This window comes from Streptopelia decaocto (genome assembly GCF_964273445.1).
Source record: "Streptopelia decaocto genome assembly, chromosome: 1".
NCBI lineage: Eukaryota > Metazoa > Chordata > Aves > Columbiformes > Columbidae > Streptopelia > Streptopelia decaocto.
In genome coordinates, this window is record NC_138663.1 from 84,213,104 (window position 1) to 84,233,782 (window position 20,679).

At 41.1% G+C, this 20,679-nt stretch overlaps 1 protein-coding gene across 6 annotated transcripts in view; it reads right to left on the reverse strand.

The window, feature by feature from the left end:
- The window catches only part of STYK1 (serine/threonine/tyrosine kinase 1), a 24,366-nt gene continuing 3,687 nt past the window's right edge, over window positions 1-20,679 (reverse strand). For 2 of the 6 annotated variants that reach the window (XM_082073339.1, XM_082073340.1), the window contains exons 2-13: window positions 17,770-17,820; window positions 17,302-17,596; window positions 10,849-10,917; window positions 9,275-9,379; window positions 8,254-8,397; window positions 7,026-7,274; window positions 6,600-6,781; window positions 4,861-4,944; window positions 4,400-4,608; window positions 4,123-4,163; window positions 3,759-3,855; window positions 1-3,054 (exon numbers count right to left, since the gene is read on the reverse strand). In XM_082073339.1, the coding sequence (XP_081929465.1) occupies window positions 2,850-3,054; window positions 3,759-3,855; window positions 4,123-4,163; window positions 4,400-4,608; window positions 4,861-4,944; window positions 6,600-6,781; window positions 7,026-7,274; window positions 8,254-8,397; window positions 9,275-9,341 (1,278 nt within the window). In that variant the 5' untranslated portion in view covers window positions 9,342-9,379; window positions 10,849-10,917; window positions 17,302-17,596; window positions 17,770-17,820 and the 3' untranslated portion in view covers window positions 1-2,849. Of the gene's footprint in view, window positions 3,055-3,758; window positions 3,856-4,122; window positions 4,164-4,399; window positions 4,609-4,860; window positions 4,945-6,599; window positions 6,782-7,025; window positions 7,275-8,253; window positions 8,398-9,274; window positions 9,380-10,848; window positions 10,918-17,301; window positions 17,871-20,679 lie in introns of those variants that run through there. The other 4 variants (XM_082073341.1, XM_082073342.1, XM_082073344.1 and 1 more) reach the window with 4 other exon arrangements.

Genomic DNA, 20,679 nt, shown 5'->3' on the forward strand with positions numbered 1-20,679 from the left:
GTCAAGTTAGAAAACACAAATAGTAGAAGTCAATGAGAAAATTTGTTTTGCAGACTGATTCTGCTTCTTTTGAAATGAAGGAAAAATGTTTATGACTTCAAGTTACTCTGATTTTTTACAAAGTTTGCATATTCATTAAAATCAATTATGAAATATTTTCAGATAAGCTTTGTGCAGCTTATAATATAAAATATAAATATTGAACTAGCAAAACTCCCACTTTTTTAATTAAAGAGACATGCCCCTCTTCCAGGCAGACACTGAAGGCATACAGGTGTATTTTCACTGGGACTTCGACCCCTCAGCTGTCCTAGGGCAAGTCTTAGCATAGGCACCACTAACTTTTCTGCAATAGCACTGGCACAGCCAGAACCTACTCAGAACGTGAACAGTCAAATCATGTGCACTCAGGTAAATCACCAGTGCAACAACCCTTGTCACTGAACAGTGACAAGCAAGTCTGTGGAACTAACATTAACTAACATAGTGGAAGCAAGTTTAGAACTAACATTAAAATGTATTCACTGATCAATGCACGGCATATAAATGGCTTACAAGAAAACTACATACATAAAATGTCTCACACTATTATTTTAAACTGAATCTGGAGTTCATACTCAGCAGCTCACTGAGCAAAAGTTCATCTCCTCCATGTGATCACCAAAGTTATCTGTGGTGTTCACATGTGAGACCTTGAAGTAACTGTGTTATCATCACAGTATTCACAAAATGCCGTGGTCACAATTGTCACAGGTCATGTCCAATATCCAGATCCGCACTGCAGAAGTCATATAGCAAAGCTGTCACCACAGAGATAAACACAGTCTATCATATATTCTCACCATAATCACACAACAATGTCACTATGCATGCTTATTCTCATCATACGTTATTTTTACTGTAGATCAACTTTTGTTATTTGGTGTATTCTTAACATTTCCATACTGTTTTCACAGTAGCTGTTATAACTATGGACAGATGTCTTCAAAAAAACAAAATAACTCAGCGACAAACAACTCAAAAGAGAAGCACATGAACAAATTACCTGCTTTGCTCAAAGGAATGATGAGTTAAGAACCATCCCTGGGAAATTAGGTCTGTAAGGACTTTTTCCTGAGACAAGCAAGGAATAATACGCCTTTATTATTGCACACCACAGCTACTACAGGAAAGATACACTCTACATGAAGATATATGATACTAATGTAACAACTTCTGCATCCATAGATACGCAGGTCTTTGCTTTTGGTTTTAAATATAGTGCCCATTTTCCTATGGGAAGCTATAGTATAAAGCACTGGAGAAGACCCAGACAGTTACTGAACACAAGAACCCAACTGTGTTGAACAGGTCCTTAGTGAATGCACACCAAATCATCAATTTGTGTTACCTACTCTGTACACTTTTTCTTATAGTGCTGTGCCCCATAGCATATTCCCCAGGGCATCTGCTCTTTTGAATACCCAACTGATGATGTTTCTTGGGACATAAAGGACAGGGAAACATTTCCAGAAACCACTTTGTGGTGGGTTGACCCCGACTAGCTGCCAGGTGCCTGCCAAAGCCACTCTCTAACTCCTCAACTGGATAGGGAAGAGAAAATATGATGAAAGGCTCACATTGAGGTAAGGACAGGGAGAGATCACTCAGCAAGTACCATCACAAGTAAAACATACTTGACTCAGGAAAATTAATTTATTGCCAATCAAAATCAGAGTAGGTTAATGAGAAATAAAACCAAATCTTAAAACACCATCCTCCACACCTCCTTCTTCCCAAACTTAGCTTTACTCATGGTTTTTTCTACGTCCTTCTTGCAAGAAATGAATGGGGATGGGGAATGGGGGCTGCAGTCAGTTCCTCACACACTCTCTGTGTCACTCCTTCCTCCTCCCACTCTTCTCCTGCTCCAGTGTGGGCTCCTCCCACAGGAGATGGTCCTCCACAAACTTCTCCAACCTGGGTCCTTCCCACAGGCTGCAGTTCTTCATTAACTGCTCCAGTGTGGGTCCCTTCCACAGGGTGCAGTCCTTCAGGAACAGACTGCTCCAGCGTGGGCTACTCGCTCTGTGGGGTCCTGTCTGACTGGCTATAGTCTCCTTCAGGCTATAGCCTCCTTCAGGCACATCCACCTGCTCCAACATGGGGTCTTCCATGGGCTGCAGGTGGATCTCTGCACTACTGTGGACCTCCACAGGCTGCAGGGGGACAACCCACTTCATCATGGTCTGCATCACAGGCTGCAGGGGAATCTCTGCTCCAGCACCTGGAGCACCACTTCCCCTTCCTTCTCCACTGGCAGTGGTGTCTGTAGGGCTGTTTCTCTCACATATTCTCACTCCTTCTTCTAGCTGCTGTTGTGTATTATTTTTTACCATTTCTTAAATACATTATCACAGAGGCACTACCAATGTTGCTGATGGGCTTGGCCTTGGCCAGTGGCAGGTCCATCTTCGAGCCAGCTGGAACTAGTTCTATTGGACATGAGGGAAGCTTCTGGCATCTTCTCACAGAAACCACCCTTGTAGCCCCCAGCTACCAAAACCTTGTCACGCAAACCCAATACATTCCTTTAACTCAAGTTTCTCATTACATTTTCTACAGCTTCCTAAACCCACTTTGCTCCCAAATCACCACTGGCAGAGTGATATCAACAGGTCGGTTTAATAATAATAATCATGATAATAGTTTGTTGTTTCAGGCATGGAGGAGAGATCTGAAATATATATATAACATATTTGAAAAACAGAGGGATCCCTTCAAATGCATACACCTCATTCTGAGCTTGAGAAGTGTCTAGAAAGGGCAAACTCAGAGACTTCCCCTTCACCAACATGTGAAAGAGTCCTTCAGAGTATAGTGTATTCACTCACTAGACTGAGCACGTCAACTCCAGCAACTTTAGCATAGAGTTCAGGCACCACGAACTCAGGCACCTGCAGCACTGCATGATTATTGCTGGTCTTCATAGCTGCTTGTAGAGACCGGATCAGGTCTGCTGGAGAAGGCCGGTTAGTTGCATTCCACTGCCAGCAGGACTTCATGATGTTGTACCTGTAAGATGGAGAAGTAAGGAGGCACTGGGAATGAAAAGCAACACAAAGTTTCACTACAGTCATCTTACATTTAAAATATCTAGAGACCTCCCCTTTTTCTGCTTCATGTAAAGTTCTTTCCATGACCCTTTGACATTTGCAACCACATAATAACATGTGGGGGCAAAGGCACGCAGTTGTTTGAGCGGATGCCATCTGTGGGCATGGGAAAAGGGAAAAAGATTGTTTGGTGTTCCCTTTTGAAACAGTAACTGAAATTCCTTATGGAAGAAAAAGCCTCTGAATATTAAAATAAACAATGTCTTCACAAGAGGAAGTATAATGCCTTAGATCTTCTGTGTGGATGCTTTGTTCATTCCAGGAAAAATCCCACAACTTAGAGGAAAAACATACATAACTCCAGAATAGTCCTGTGCTTTGCAGGGAAACAGGAGAGCAACAAAATGCAATGGAAGACATGGAAACAGAAACAAGAGAAATTTTCAAAAGCAGGAAAGAGAGGTTTTGGCAAGCAAGGTTTCATGCAGTAGAATCCAGTAAGGAGATGTGGTAAACATGAGAGAACAAGTCTCCTCATCTAACAGGGTACTGTTTTGTATAGTCTAGACTTAGAGATCTTCTTTAAGATCTAGTTTTGTATATCTCACTTCCATTTAGCTCTGCAGATCTCAAGTTCAAATGTCCATAAAGAAAGTAGCTTACATGACTTGCTGGCAGCTTGAGGGCTGCTTCATAATGTTCTGTCTCTGCAGGTATGATAAAATGTCAGAAGGTGGTACCTCAGGATATGGTGGAGCACCTGGAAGGGAAAAAGGAATTAAGGTAATGATTGCAGATAGCAGCTTCTGTATAAGAATGCCTTCCTCCCCTACCAAAAGCCTTTTTTTCCTACCACAACTCACTCTGAGAGAAAGTCTAAAACAAATTGACAAGACTTCACAAGTTAGAAAAAGCAGGATGGTTATTTAAATGGTCCAGCTTTACATTCTGAAATTTGAGATTTTGGGTCTTGCTAATTTGCTGCTGCCTTGCATATTTTTTTTTCATTATCATTAAATCTTCTTACCTAATGTAATCATTTCGTACAGTAGAATTCCAAAAGACCATCTGCAACAAAAGACAACATACCAATGGTAAGTTTCCACTCTAGCTAGCTAGCCTAAATACATAAAATTGACTACGCATGACCTGCAGAAATGAGAAGCTATGAACTATGAAGTGGGCATTATGCTGAGAATAGATATGCCTTATTGTGAACTTCAGGACATGACATGATGCATAACGGAGTGAAAGACACAGGCCTGACAGACAGATTAACTTCTAGCCCAGAAGTTAAATCATACATGTCTGCTTTGATGCTTGGGGGTTTCTTCAGGAGCCGCTCTGGAGCCTGCCACTTGACTGGCACAATCTGTGTGACTGAGTTGGCACCATATGTGTGAATTTCATAGGCAAGACCCAAACCACAGAGCTTAGCAGTGAAGTTGTGATGAAGGAGGACATTCCTGGCAGCAATGTCACCGTGGAACAAATTATTCTGTTCAAGGTAAGCCTGGAAAGTTGGAAAAGAAAGAGACCGTTATAATTCTATTTATTTTAATTTATACAAATTTCACTTAGTTTATGCCTGTCTTCCCTGCTGTGGAACAAGGGTGTATACTCACCAAAATAATGCAAGCATATTTGGCTCAGTTTTAACAAAGCACATCTTCAGTGCTCAGGCCAAGAAGACTTAGGCCACCATGCAGACTCGTGTTGCAATCAAGCAAGAAAGAAAAAATGCAGTGAATATAAGCAGACTTACCAGAGCTGCTGCAACTTGCTGTCCAACTTCATATACTTGCCTCTCAGTGAGGTCATAAGGGACACCATCCATTGTCATTACATCCTAGAAACACAAGAGCAGTCCTTGGATCAAATACATGCCTTAGCTGTAGGCTACCAGGGAACATTTCCTTCTAATCTAATAAAATGAGTACTATCTAATGTTAGGCTTTGCCAGTTAGTTTCACAATTGGTCACAAATTGACTGAAATATAAGGGTACATGGATGTGTGATGTGGATGGATGGATGGTGTGCTGGGTAAGACAAGTACACTAGAGACAACTGGTGGGTAAATGGAAGGGTGGAGAAGAGATGAATAGGTTAGACAGACATGGGCAGAATGACAGTGGAGAATGACAATCCATATGCATGCATGAAAGACCTACTATAAATTAGAATCATGAGTAGAAAAGCACATTGACAAAATATGAATCGCTATCTGGTATGAAACTAAATATCCATCTCTGTTACCACCCTGCCTGTAACAGTGACCCTAGCTGGATATCCAGATGAGTAAAGAGAATAAGGTAAGCACACAATGCTTTTCCTGTGTTGTTTTCCAGCCCCCAACTATTTTCAACTTAAGGACTTCCTGAGATGGTTATGGTTTCCACATGCTCAGTAACGTTTGAAAGGCTATGGTCCATGAATTCATTCACTCATGTCTTGAAGCCATGTGAAGTTTCAAAATCCACAGCAGTCAGTGGCAAAGAATTCCATTAGTCAACTCCCCACTTCATGAAGCAGCAACTCCATTTGTTTTGTACATGGCATTTACTAGCTTGATTTGCTACCACCTTGTCCTTCTGCTGAAGTAGACAGCAAGCAGCCTCTCTGTATTTAGTGTTCCAGATGCAGGAGGATGATGGATTTATATGGTGACATGGCAGAATTTTCTTTCTATGCCTTTCTAAATAATGTCTAATATTTAGTTTCTTTTTTTGCTTGATTTAACATTTTCATCAGACTTTATATTTTAATATTATAAAATCAGTCCCATTATTTCAGTCGTCATCAGAAGGACTACTCTTCTTCATGGGCATAATTTCATTTTTAACTATACTGAATTTCATCTGTACTTTTTATTGGCCAGTCTCTCAATCTTGAAGGATCTTTCTGCAATTTCTCAAGGTCAGTCCTTGCTTTTACTGGCTGGTATCACTAGCAGTCTTTATCACCTCCTGTCATCGCATTTTCTAGGTTATTGATACATGTAATGAACAGCACCAGGTCCTAGCATATATACCAGGAGAACTTCATGGGTGACCTCCCTCCATGCAAGTACCAACCTTTCACTTTTATGTTGTTTCCTGTGTTTTAATCAATTACTTGTCACTCAATGACCTTCTCCTTGGTGTCATAACTGCTCTGTTCTCTTAAACGCATTTGGAGTGGGACATTATTTAGAACTTTTTAGAAATTCAGGTAGCTGTAGCAACTCTCATTCCAACGGTCTGCAAAGTAGGACTTCACTTTACAGAAGTATGTCAACTTCTCTAAACTATATTGTATCAACAGAGATATCCACTAATTCTATTCCAGTTTAGAGTTGTGTAGAACTTATCTGGGGGACAGAAATAGTTTAGACTTATATAGATGGATGCACAGAGAGATGAAAAGAATCATCTGTGATTTATGGACTATGACTATGGACTATCGATAGATATGAACCTAAGGAATTTAGGAAGATATTCTACCATCAATTTGTTTTGACTCACCTTCCGACATGTCCATAGAAATGTCAACAGGTCACCAAGAGACATATCTTCCATGATCATATAAAGTGGAAGCTGGTCTACACAGCATCCAACCAGTTCAACCAGGTTCTCATGACGGCCAAGATTTTGATGGAATTTAATCCTTCCCAGGAAATCCTTTACTTCCTGGGGACTAGCCAGCTCTGTAAGAAAAAAACAAAACAAACAAATGAAGGCAGCAAAGAACAGGGCGAGTAGCTTTTACAATCAACATGAATGGCAATCTTCTTTCATCTTGCCAAGGCACTCCTTCAAAAACACCACTGATATTGAACCTGATACTGAACGCAATGTGTTCTTGTCCAGTAATGACTACAAAGATCTGCTCACCATCAAGTATTTGATACAGAGATCTGTAACAAAGTGGATTCTGGCCACGTGCTTTACCTTGTAAGGCTTTCAATACTACAGTCTTAGTCTCCCCGCGTTTCCCGGTTGTCAACTGAGCTCTGTAGATGCTCCTGTAGCGGCCATGTTTTATCAGCTGCAAGGTGCCTGTTGAGAGTTTCTCTCGTGGTATCTCCAATTCTTTCAGAGTCAAGGAAGCAGAATTTAGCAGGCTCTCCACAGAGGTCTCATTCAGCTGGATATAGCGGTTCTCTGTTGAGCTGGATTCCTTCTGATTGTTGTCATGTGCTGACAAAAACAAATAGACATGATGCATAAAAGCAGACAGATGAACTCCTGTAGTAGGTGGTAACGTCTATCTTTCTATCCTCTCTGATTTTTGTTCCATACTGCTTTGGAAATCAGGACAAAGTAATGAACTGTTATTGTATCTTACCTATCCTGCACCTTGAAGAAGTAAAGGAATTTATCTCCCACTCTATTTGTTGAAGAGGCAGAATGAGTTTGGAGATCTGTTTATTTTAACTATGTAAACTTTATAGTTAAGACATGTTTGTACTTTATTCCCATCTGCTGAAGCAAAGACCATTTTCTTTTATCGCCAGTTATGAGTTCTTATGAAAGTGACATGCACAGGGTGTTCCAATGAAGGCCCTATCTTTGTTCTTAATTACTTCCCCTTCTATAGGCTGAAAAGGCTTTTTCCTCTACAATCCCCATATCATTTCAGAACTGTATTTTCATTTCCACATAGCAAAATATGTTTGCAGTACCAGCAAACCTGTCCCTATCCTCCACTAGTCCCTGTTCTATTTCCTGCCGTTCTCATAGGAAGTGGGAGACAGCAGCGTGAAATTAAATTTATTAAATGACAGTATAGAAAGTGGATTAGCTAGGTGTGATCTACATCAAAACAACTGTCATTCATGATTATCTCAGTGAAACTTTCCTTGATGTAGCATCTAGAAAGCTGTTCCAGAAACACACTTTGCAGCTCTCAAGTGATGTTACCACAGTACACTAATCAGCCTATACGGTATGTTGTTTTAGGTTTTCTCAGATCATCTATACTACAGATGCCACTGTTACTACCGCAGGTGGGATAACTCAGGGTTCCCAGTTTTTCTAATGTTCATAAGGATTGCTGAATACCACTCAGGCTCATCAGAAATGCTACTGCCTAACAGTTCAAGCAATGGGAAAATGGGATTGACTTCTGGCTACTGCAATCAACACTCTTTCCTCAGTTTGAAACACATTTTTCTACCTTGGTGTCCAGATGATGATGATTGCTTCTGCTTTGCTCGCAATCCTCGACAGTGGAGCCAAAGGATCACAGTTAGCACAATGACAAAGAAACCCACAAGGAGAACTGGGACAACAATAACTTCAGTCTGATGTTCACGCACAACTATCACCAGAAAAAGAAAATGGGAAGCCAAAGAATTAGTAGCACTGCCTGATACACATTGGTTCTGTATAACAAAGTAGTAATAACCAATTTCAGTAACTTTCAAACCCCAAAGCATGTGTATTTATCCTTTGTTCCTTGGAACAGCAACTCAACACTGAACATCTCATTTTTCAAAGATGCTGAGTATCTAAACTGTATGAAACCACTGGGACAACTGGACATAAGATCACTTATTTATATACCTTAATTCAGAGGGTAGGAATTGTAGCCATGTGTAAATATCATCTACCAGTGAAACAGAGCAAGCCCTGGCAGAGGGATAGGAGGGAGATGGGAAGGGCTGGAGGTTACTGTGCCATCACAAATACATGTGCCATTACAGGTTCAGCTCCTTCCATCAAAATTATAGGGAGCATTTTAAAGAAAACAGGGCATGGTCACTTTGCAACTAACAAGGATGTTGCAGGTAACTAACTCTCTTAGCTCCTCAGATTTGGAGGTGGTGCTATTTTTGTACGGGGCAAGACCACATTTCAGTTCCCAAAGATGACAAAGTCAGGAAATCAAAATCTCACAAGACTGATCCTTAGGGAAGCAGCAGGGAATCTTTAATGACTATTATTATGTCTCATTCAAAGGAGAAATACTCTAAAATGGCTAAAATTCTGTGAGATTAATCCCACCACAAAGGCTGCATGCCCCTAAAAGTTTCTACTGCACTGAGACACAATGCAGAAAGAGCTCAGTCAAATCCTTCTGCGTGGGCTGGGATGCAGGTGGAGCAGGGGAAAGGTCTTGGCCTGCTTTTTAGCAAAACTGGCCTTCCTGCTCAGCACGTGAAAGCTTATTACTCAAAGAAATCTGTGAATCTTACCACATAGCTTGTCATTGCTGTTGCATTCCAGCAGCATGCGTGTGAATCTTTTTAGATCCCCTACCATGTTCAATTCCAAGCACGTGGGTCTCTGACGTCTGTCTTCTGCACAGACAAGAAGAATATTAAAGAAATCTATCAGGGGGCAGGATGATTTATGAAGCAATAAGTGAACTGAATATGAAGGTTTCTACTCCTTATGATCAGCAGTTGTGTGAAAAAGCAGCACTAGGACTTCAAGGCTTAGGGAACGATACAGGATATTCACTATCAAATCCTACAAATGGCAGAATGCATGACCAGAGAGAATTTAAGATTAAGCTTGTTCTGCAGTGCTTCACAAGCAATTGTGTACCTTTAGGCCTAGAGGTTGGCACATGCACAAAAATTCAAAGTCCCAAACTTAATTATATTTAAAGAATACTCAATATAGCTAATACACTTCTAGCTAACACACTTCTTAGACAGGTTCAGCCTTTTATCTTCTGGTCCATTACCAATGAACAGATCAGTAGCAAGCATACTATTGCTCCACAACAAAAAGAAGAAAAAAAGTCTTGCCATTAGGGCTCTCCAATACTATTATCACTGCCAGGTCTGTAACTAATCTGAAGTACAACATCTGGAACTCTTCTGCATTTGTAGTTGAAAATGCAGGGCCTGTGCAAGCATGCATGTTTCCAGGGGTAATTTCAGCTATCACTAATCACTTAGCATGTGCAATCATACACCTACAAAACCTTCTGATTGTGTAAGTACATTTCTCATGTGTACAACCCAGCTCAGACAGAGCTGGATTTGCAAGCGTATGGCAGTGTCTGTGTGTTGTGCCAGCACTGCAGATCAGCTGCAGATCTCCCAAAACACATCCCTGATGTTGAATTTCAGCTGTTCTGCATTACAGGGGGAGATTATGCCTGTGGAAATTTGTATTTCTGTTCAAATTGATGTATGTGTTTTTGTTTATTCTCTGGAGAACACACAAGCATTTTAGAAGATGCCCCACTGCTACACTAAGTAGTAATCTTTAAGTAATCTTTACTGAGGACTGAAGTCCTAAGACAGGAATAGGCTCTGTGATGCTGCATTGATTTACATGAGTACAGGACCTGGACTACTATTTCTAAAATAAAAAAATCAATGTTCTGAATAGTGATGACTGACAGAAAGGCAAGGCATGTAAATTTAGCCTAAATGTTTCTTATAAACATTGTCAAAAATTTAAGGCTTAACAGCTTCACAAATGGTATCATCTAGAACAATTTATAGGCATTGAGACTTCTGTCCTGTAGGTACTTCATTTTCAGCTATGAGTTCAAGGCAATTAATCTCAATGGCAAATGTTAATAACAATATATGGCATTCTTACTGATATTAATACGTTTTTATGGAAGTTGGTGATGGATAGTGAGTTTATTCTCATGCTTAAAATTAACAGTTGTAATGATGCTTTACTGGTTGTGCAACAGAGGCAGCAGAAAGAGGAAAATAGAATATATCGGCACTTCAGGGTATCACAAAAAGTCTGTTTCATTTTTTGCTTCCTTTGATTCTTACTAAGCTAGCAAACTCACCTAGTTTCAGGGTGTGGTTACAACACAAATCCAGTCACAGGAGCAATAACACCAAGCTTTTCAGGTACACTGAAAGCAAGCACACTAAGTCAGCCTACCTTGGCTATAACACTTACACACAAATACACAGGTACCAACACAAGAGGAACAGTCCTGGCTTCTTTCACTCAGATACACACAGAAAGACACATACGAACAGATATGACAGCATCACAGGAAAACAGACTTTAGCATCATTAGTCAGCAATCATGTTGCATAATCTGAGTCATAAACAGTCCAACCTCCATCTCAAGACTAGCTAAAAGCTTTGTTTTGTACGGATGCTCACTAGAAAATGCACGCTTACATTTAAACAATGTGCATGCACTGGCACACACAAGCACATGCATACCAACTTGTACTTACACAGAAACACACTCATACAGTTGCAAAGATCCATGGAATCACAGAATCGACTGGGTTGGAAAAGACCTCAGAGATTATCAAGTCCAACCCTTGGTCCAACTCCAGTCCATTGACTAGATCATGGCACTAAGTGCCATGTCCAATCTCAGTTTAAAAACCTCCAGGGACAGTGAGTCCACCACCTCCCTGGGCAGGCCACTCCAATGCCCGACCATTCTCTCTGTAAAGAATTTCTTTCTAATATCCAGCCTAAATTTCCCCTGGCAGAGTTTAAGCCCATGCCCCCTTGTCCTATTGCTAACTGCCTGGGAGAAGAGACCAATCCCCACCTGGCTAGAACTTCCCTTCGGGTAGTTATAGAGAGTGATGAGGTCACCTCTAAGCCTCCTCTTCTCCAGACTAAACAACCCCAGCTCCCTCAGCCTCTCCCCATAGGTCTTGTGTTCAAGTCCCTTCACCAGTCTTGTTGCTCTTCTCTGGACCCGCTTCAGCACTTCAATATATTTCCTGAACTGAGGGGCCCAGAACTGAACACAATACTCCAGGTGTGGCCTCCCCAATGCAGAGTACAGGGGAAGGATCACTTCCCTTGTCCTGCTGACCACGCTATTTTTGATACAGGACAGGATACCATTGGCCTTCTTGGCCACCTGGGCACACTGTTGGCTCATGTTGAAAAGCTTTGAAGCAGGAACCATGTCTACACTGGTCCCCTGTTCATAAAAAAAGATTCCTACCTACTCCCTTATGCACCTCCCATCAGTGATGCCAGTGGGTGGCACCCAAGTTTTCTAACCATACTCAGGGCAGAACTATGGGATCCAGAAATAAAAACATTGACAGCCACGGGCGCTTTATTTGCACTGGCACTCCCAGTTGTTGCCATTGCTTGTGCAGCCGCACAGGTGTTACCACGTGAAAAGCATGATTAGACAAGCCCATTTACACTCTATGTGTTCATTCTCTTGCAAAACTCGGGAACAAGGAAAAAAGTTGCACTTAATAAGATAATTCTGAAGTGTCTTTCAGTGCTACTTTTCAGGCCAAAGCCAAATGAATCCTCATACTTAGCACTGTCTGCAGCTTACTGGTCTAACATTAAAAATATTACGGTTCCTACATTTCCATCCTCACAACACGAGCAGAAATCAACAGATTTCACCTTATATATTCAATACACGTTTTTTGTAGTGTACCAGTAGGGGACACATGGAGGTTATGTGGAACTAACGTATTCAGTGTACAGGTGCATACACATCACAAAGCAGAAAGCATATTGGCCGTGCTCAAATACTTTTTTTATTATATGAACACGGTTTTCCAGTATCAAGCCAGCATAAGAGGGACAAAAATACCTTAAGAGGTTCAAAACCTGTACCTCACTGGAATTCTGATTTTCCTCATCTGTGTGTTATGTTGTGCCAAGGCCAGTGCTGTCTAGATCATGAGCACAGGAGAACATATCCTGTTTTACTTCAATTTAGAGTTTGCATTGAGCTATTTTTGCAATCACAAGTAAGTGTCAGCTTAGTTATTCCACTGTTTTTTTATTACGCTTTTACATAGGTTAAAATCCAGTCAATTGAAATTCTTGCATCTTCATTTATCTTCATTGTTTATGTTCAAAAACATATTTGCTTCAACAGTCTGGTCTCCTTGCCTGAGCCTATCTACTCTTTCAGATTACTCTGATTTCATCCTCCTTCAGTTGAAACCCATTATTTTTGTTGTTTACACAAAACCTGGAACTTCCCTTTTTCTCTTGGACATGCATTTTTTTCATCAAGTCCTCTACTGTGCAGCACATCAACGTGACTGAACACCTTATTTAAGAAAACTAGTTGGTAGTGCAATACAAAAATCAAACATGATAGGTACCGACCACAGTGCTAGGCCACGCTTCCTTCAGAACACCAAGGCTCGGGTAAGAGTGCTATGTTCCCACTCAGTTTCAGACTCCAAAGCCTTCCTGAATGACACCTTCCCTTTCATACGGGTGACCAGAAGGAAATGAGCTTTTCTAGAACAAAGCTTCTCTACACAAGGGACTGAATGGGAGCAACCAGGGGTTGTGAAGGTCTCTGTAAAGGAGTTTTGAAAAGCTACTTGTTCCCCTGACCAGAGCTCAGAGGGAGGGAACAGTGTTTCTGCTAAACAAATGTGGAGAGATGTGGGAGCTTTTGCTGTGTCAGAAGGAAACTAACATAATGGATTATTAACAATGTTCGGATACTATGCAGTTCCAAGCAGACCACAACAATGATGGCAGTCAAGCCTTTCTTTGACAAATACCTGAATCCAAAGCCCCATGTCCAAGCAGTGAAGACCATGGTATGTAGAAACAGCAGAAGCAGCTGCCCTTAGTCAATAAGTATATAGCAAAACCTTGGCAGAAACTAACCTGGAGCCAGCAGCATTTGCAAACTACTACTTGCAGACTACTTGGAAAACTCTGCGAGGAGTAGCAGTTTCACAGCCCTGCAACAGCGCCAGGTTAATTAGCTCCCACATCTGCCCTATGCAGACACTTCTCCTCTGTGCACATTTGCCAGCCTGATGAACACTGCGGGAAAAGGTGGTGGTTTGTTTTCAGCCACATTTTTTGCCAAGCTGATCTGCTGCCCTGGCAGTTTAGAAAAAGCATAGAAGGCAACACAGGGACAGAGTAAGTAGGTAAAAGATGGCAGATGCAGGGCTGCTTAAATGAGTTCAGGAAGCCCCAATACTGAATGTGAATGTAGTTTTGTGAATGCAGCTGCTCTGAATAAAGTGCTCAGCAATGCCAAAAGAAGGAACTGTGTCTTTTCTCTCTGCTTTCTTCCACACCTTATTTCTCTCCCAGCTGTGCAACTGATCACAGGTAAACTGATTCAAACCACTAAGCCAGCAGGAAAAATGAACTTTTCTTTTGCCATGGTAATTTCCTGACATTTTAGTGAGTGGTATTAGTTCATCACAGACATTGTGATGAACATTTAGAAAAAAAAAAATAGAAATATCAAGCCTTACATGTCCATGGAATATATGGGAACAGATGGCTTGAGAACTGCATGCACAGAAACTGCCTGATGCTTGCTCCTGCCACGTTCAGGAAAACGAGGTGTACATATTCAGGGTAAATACATAGTTTTGCCAGTGAGTATGTGTGGCTTAGGAACTAACATCAGTTCCCATCATCAGTGCACATGTGTAAATCCTTGAGTATTGATTAACTATTCTGTCTAAAGAAACACCTGATTAAATTAATTAAATATGATAAAAATAAAGGCTAAGATACATCTGGATCTTCATTAGGCCTTTTAAACTGTGCTATGAGCTGATATGGAAGTTAATGTAGTTATTTCTCCAGACTTCTTGGCCTGTGTTAACTGCACACCACTTTATTATAAAAATATTCTTACAGATGTTTTTCATGCACTAGTTATGAGGCCCAATTGTAATATGACTACAGGCATGTAAAGAACAGCTGAGTAACTCACTTCAGTCCAGCATACTGCCTTACTGATAAAAGACAAAACAAATCCTTTAACCATGATGCCTTCTAGTTAATTCTTACAGTGTCAGAACCATGCTCTCAAGCTTTTCCAGTCACCATTGCTGTGCCGCTTTTATTATTTTCCTCCTTTTTTATATGAGCTTTGAACAGGGCCACCAGTCAAGGCTTAGGGAACCATTATGCACAAGCCCCCTGTCCTGTCTGAAAGGGAGGGGAGGGGAGCAAGCAGGGAACTGCAGGAACCAAAATGGCAGTGAAATCATTATGTGTGGGCTCAAGACAAATAAGTAGTCATGCACGTTCAATGTGAGTGAAGAGGGAGAAGAAAAGCGCCAAGGAAAAGCAAACAGTGAAACAAGACTGTAATGACCACTTTTTTACTAAAAGCAGTGTCCAAAACAAATAAAAAACAAGTCCCACACGTTTCAAGCCTAACAATTTGATGCCATAAGAATGTACTTCTGCAAAACACTATGCATTTGTTAAGACTACATAGCCTGCCTCTTCTGCCTTCAGAAGACCTTAGTGACTATTTCCAACACCCTGGCAGATCATGACACTTTTGCAAGGTTTCCCCCACCCGTCACATCATCTCACCTCTGACCATAAGCCACCCATGCGCTGCCAAGCAGCATCTCCAACTGTTCAGAATGGAAATTCTGATGGGGCAACTCAAGTTATAACATACCACAGCCATCTCACTTCTGCCCTGAACACGTATTACTGATAATATACTGCAGCTTGCTGTACTGGCTGGAATAATGTCTCAGTAACAATGATTTGGTCTCTAACTCACTTCTGCAACAGCTGGTAACTGTAACACCCTCTATAAGAAAACAAAGTGTTTAAAAAAATCGCCTATGGTGACTCAAGATTTTTTCTTGGTCCACAATTAGACAGGACCTGAACATCAAACCTAGGCTAGCTGCAGCTGAAGCATACTAAAGGAGTGAAAGAAAATTAGGCTGACCACTTCTGAAAAGCCAGACTGTGGAGAAAACAGCGAATAATGAGGTCCATGCTGCTATTTGACCAGGTGAACTACTTAGGACAAACTTGGCTCCTTTTCAAGGGAGTAGCAGAAACAGGCAGAGTCAGCAGTCAACGCTGAATTGATTAGTATGAGTCAGGAGGACTCTGCACTGCTGTGCTTTTATGCTAACATGGTTAGTCCAAACTAACACCGTATCAGTGGAGATACGCAAGTTCTCATGGTGCTAAGTTTTGCTTAAACTTAGATCAGCTCAGAAAAAATTAATTTATTTGTGCAGTGTGAGGGAGTTTGAATAAACAAGTGTGAATCTGTACAGAAACTGAATGGTTTTTAAGGCAAAAATATTCTTTTTCTAATGCAGACACAGCTTACTACAGTTTCTGAAAAATTAACATATATCTTGATCACACTCTCCCTGACTTAAGGCCATAAAATGTTATTGTTCACAGGTTATCTGCAAAATAAAAGTTAAAATAATAATTTAAATAGTGAGGCGTTCATTGACCTGAAGCCTTTAGTGAGCAGGCTGCGTGGAATATGGAAAGTATAGAGGCCAGACTCTCAACAGCACGTTCTTACCTATGACTTCCTTTAGTGGAGTCAGAAGCACACACAACTTTTGAAAATGCCAACCATTCTGTCTCTTTTTTTCTGACTGAACTCTGATTTTGGTGTTAGCTGCCAGTACTAAGCCTGTATCAAACCCTAGCACAAGCTTGATACATATATTCTGAAAAACTGTGACAGCAAAAACTGTGACAGAACATAAGAAGAACGAAGGAGTTTTTCAAAGGACCATGCGTACACATAGATCTTGTAAAAAACACTGCGTGGTAAAAATACTGCATGACATCATATTGCTGCATAATGGCTTAAGAAATGGAACGTGAATCTGCTTTCATAAATGCACAGCCACAAGGAAACTGAGCTGAAGCCATGTACACAACTTCAGCTTCATGGTTTTCCAACTTTTGTTTTCTTCATGTATTTAACATAGATATTGTTTATAATTTAACCAGTAGCTCATGCATACAGACACAGATACATGCAAACAAGTAAACACATAGAAAAATCTAGATACCTGTACTACTTTGGATTAGAGTTAGTTCCCTTAAAATCAAGCAACAGTGATGGAAGTCAAATGCTAATTAATTCTGAATCCAGCCCTAGGCATGTATTACTTAACCAAATACTGTAGATGTTTATACACACATGCACAGCATTGCCCTGCATTGTTTCAGTGAACTGAGACTAGTTTTATACGAAACTGATTTCCTTTGTTATATTCTTCCTGCTTAAAATGTGCCTAGAAGTAATTTCACTTAAATCAACCTGCATTTAGAAGACATATATCTTTTTTTTTTCTCAAATACCAATACCACCATGATCACAGAAATTTATAAGTAACTTCAATACAAGCAGTAAGTACATACACAGATGCATAGACTTTATGGTACAGCTACATCCTATTTCAGGTCACACTTCTGTTAGTGAAAGTCTTTTTAAAAAATTAAACATTCATTAGCTAATCTTCCAGCACTGTTTTCTCTCACTTACCTGAATTACACCATTCCTCTTGCCCCGCAGTAGTCTTTTCCTGGAGCTCGCTTACTGCCAGTTCCCAGCTTGTCTGAGGCCGCCCCTGATAACGCTGGTAGTTACCTTGTGTGGTTGTAATTCTTATGACTAAGTTCCTCCTCACTGATTTTCCTATCCCAGACGTGCTCAGCTTCACTTCTTCTCAGCTGTCTCCCCAGGGAGATGGCGTGAGTATACGTCCAACACAGGAGCTGGCAGGTAGGCACACACTTGTAAAACGGGTCTGCCTGGCTTCCACGCACCAGCTGCTCACCTGCAATGACAGAGACAGGCAAAGCAAAGAGTCCCTGGGCAGGGACTTGCAGTGTAATTTTAAAGGCAGGCAAACAGGGGGGATAGGCTAACGTAACAAGCAGAAATCATACACTTCACATTACAGGTTCATGTTTAGAAAAAAAAAGGGCTCTTGGAACAGAAAATCTGTACAGAAGGCCTAAGACTCCAGACGCTGCAACAGCTTTCTATCAGGAACACAATCTGCAAATGAGGAAAGAAAGAAAAGACCAATAACCCCAAAACATGCTACAACAGAGAGCAGCAAAGCAGGCTTTATTCCTGTTCTTCCTTGTTCATTCATCTCTCTCCTGCTCGGGCTGTCCATGCATCCTGCCAGCATTTTCCAGCTCTGCCATCAGCTCTCCCCTGACCTTCCCTCCCACCAATCCAGCCCAGAGCTCCCACACAGCTCTGGCAATGACCCTCACTTACAAACCCCTTTCAAAATCCATCCTGAGCTCCCCAACCAGACTGGATAATATCCTTGAACTTGCCATGTGACCTTTTCCTGCTATGATGCCCCTGTGGTCACCGTTTTGCTCTGCTGGTGCCCTCAGTCCTCAGTGGCTCTGCAGCGTAATCTTCATTGAACCTCAGTTCCTCAGCATTTTAATTCTGGGGACTTTCTTCCCACCCAACCTGTGTATGTGAGCCCCTGCTGTTGGTCTGCCAGTTCCCCCCATTAGCTCAGAGATTGCCCTCCCCTATCACTGAAAAATCTTGTGTGAAGGGTTTCAGATTCCTGACTCCTGTTTATTTGCTTACCTACTTTGCACAAGTGGGAGGCAGTTGTACTACAAGAGGAAAAAACCTGAGACCTATCGCTGAGAGACAAAGTTCATTTCACAGTCAACAACATGCTGCAGGTGACTTTGGGAAGGTGTAGAAGATTATATGATCTCTGCCAACTGTTTGAACAAAACTTACCTACTGTTATTAATACTTGGGTGCTGTATATATTATTTGGCATGGGAAAATTTTAGTTGTGATAGAGGCAATAGCTTTAGACACTGAAACACAGTAGTTAATTTATCCGTAAGAGAGACTGCATATCAATATATTCGTACACCAGTATATCCCAAGTTTCTCTCTAGGATTATTCCTCCACCTAGCATTTACTATGTGTGTAAAATGGTGAAAAACAGGTGTGGTTTTCTTCATTGCTTGATCTCTCTACCGAGACTGCCAGACGTGGGCAAAATAGTATTAGTGAAATAGCCCTGTGACATGGCCTTTCATCCCCCGAGAAACCAGGAGAGACATCTTCTAGACTGAAAATTTTCTTGAGTTAGAAAGACTATGACAGCTGCAGAGTGTAGGCTCAGACTCTTGTTTCAGCTTTCCTCTTATTCTGGTACTAACTTGCATTGATTCTCAGCAGTACTTTCTACATGAAGGAGCAGAAGATCTGCCCTATACACCATTCTCCATTAAAAAGTGGCTAAAATGCAAAAGCCAGTTCCTCATTTAAATGACTTCTTTACTGAAATGTGTTACTTTCCACAGGCACCTTCCCCAAGGGCAGCTGGGGAAAACTATTCAGATTCCTGTTTAAAAATAACTGGCAATATTCCTCCTTTTCCTCCTTCTTTCACAGTTTCTACAGCCCTCAACTGTAGACAAAAGAGTGGGAAAGGCAAAGGGTTAATATTCAAGGTATGCATATGCAAAAGCTGCTGTGTTTAGTTTTCCCAGTCAATCTTTCTGCTGTGCTCCCACTCAGACTCATCGGAGAAGATATTTTAATGGTTCAGGCCTCAAACTACATAATCTTCCACACTGATCCACAAGCCCTCCTTCTGTTTAGTTAAGGGACAGCAGTCATTTATTGTCAGGTTTTGTCCTACGAAAACAAAACTTCTCCTGCTATAAGTCTTGTATTGTGTGCACATCCACAAAGAAAACACTGCCTGTTTAAATGCCTGTGCCCTTCTGCCTGTTTTTTCCTTAAGTAGCATGATTAGGCATGTTGAAAGGCAGCATACTGGCAGTCTTATTAACAAAAATGTCCTCTTTATCTCCAAGATGGTTATAGCACACCTAGCAACCATCCAAACCACACAACAGTTGCTCACTGGGCTCAAGATGTGTTTCTGGGACTAAGCAGCATTTCAACCATGAACCATTCAGTATTTCTCCTATGTGCTCAGGGTGCTAATTTTGCCGTTCAACTTCCAGAAGATAAGCGTACTCCAAGTAACTGCTGCTGAACCAGAAAATGCAAGCTTCAGATGAAACGATCCCCTTCTTAAGTGTTGTTATGGTATTTACTTTTTCTGCAGTAATTTAGAGGCAGTAAGGTCTCTTACTTTCACATCCTAATGTAAGATTTAAAACTGTGGCTTATAGCTGCTAGACTGTGACTGATCTTTTGGTCAGCCTAAGCCCACAGAGGTTGAAAGGCTCAGTACCTGTTCTTTAGTTTCTGCAAGCTAGACATTAATCCTGGAATAGGATGATCTAGAAGTGAAAGAAAAATTCCTGTCGTTATCCCAAGTTTCTGTTTTGCCTCATGAGCTTTGCCTCTCAATACGGTAGGTCTTCTGAGAACAATTCACTTGCTTATTTCATATTTAGATTTTTCTTGAAAATGGTAGTTCTAGTATGATTTTCAGTTCATCCCTGCAGTTTCTGTTATTTAAAAGTTCCAAAGGAACAAAGGCTAGGAAAGGGAAGTATTATATGAAAAGAAATTAAAAAAAAAAAAAAACAAAAAAGCTTCTCCTTATAAAAATAAAATTACTAAAATGACTAAAGGATTATGCATCAGTCTTTTTCAGCCAGTCGAAGGTCTGGCAATTTGCTAGCACTTCACAGAATCACAGAATTGTTGGGGTTGGAAGGGACCTCAAAAGATCATCTAGTCCAATCCACCTGCTAAAGCAGGTACACCTAGAGTAGATCACACAGGCATGTGTTCAGGTGGGTTTTGACTGTCTCCAGAGAAGGAGACTCCACAACCTCTCTGGGCAGCCTGTTCCAGTGCTCTGTCACCCTCACTGTGAAGAAGTTTCTCCTCATATTCAGACGGAACCTCCTGTGCTTTAGTCTGTGGCTGTT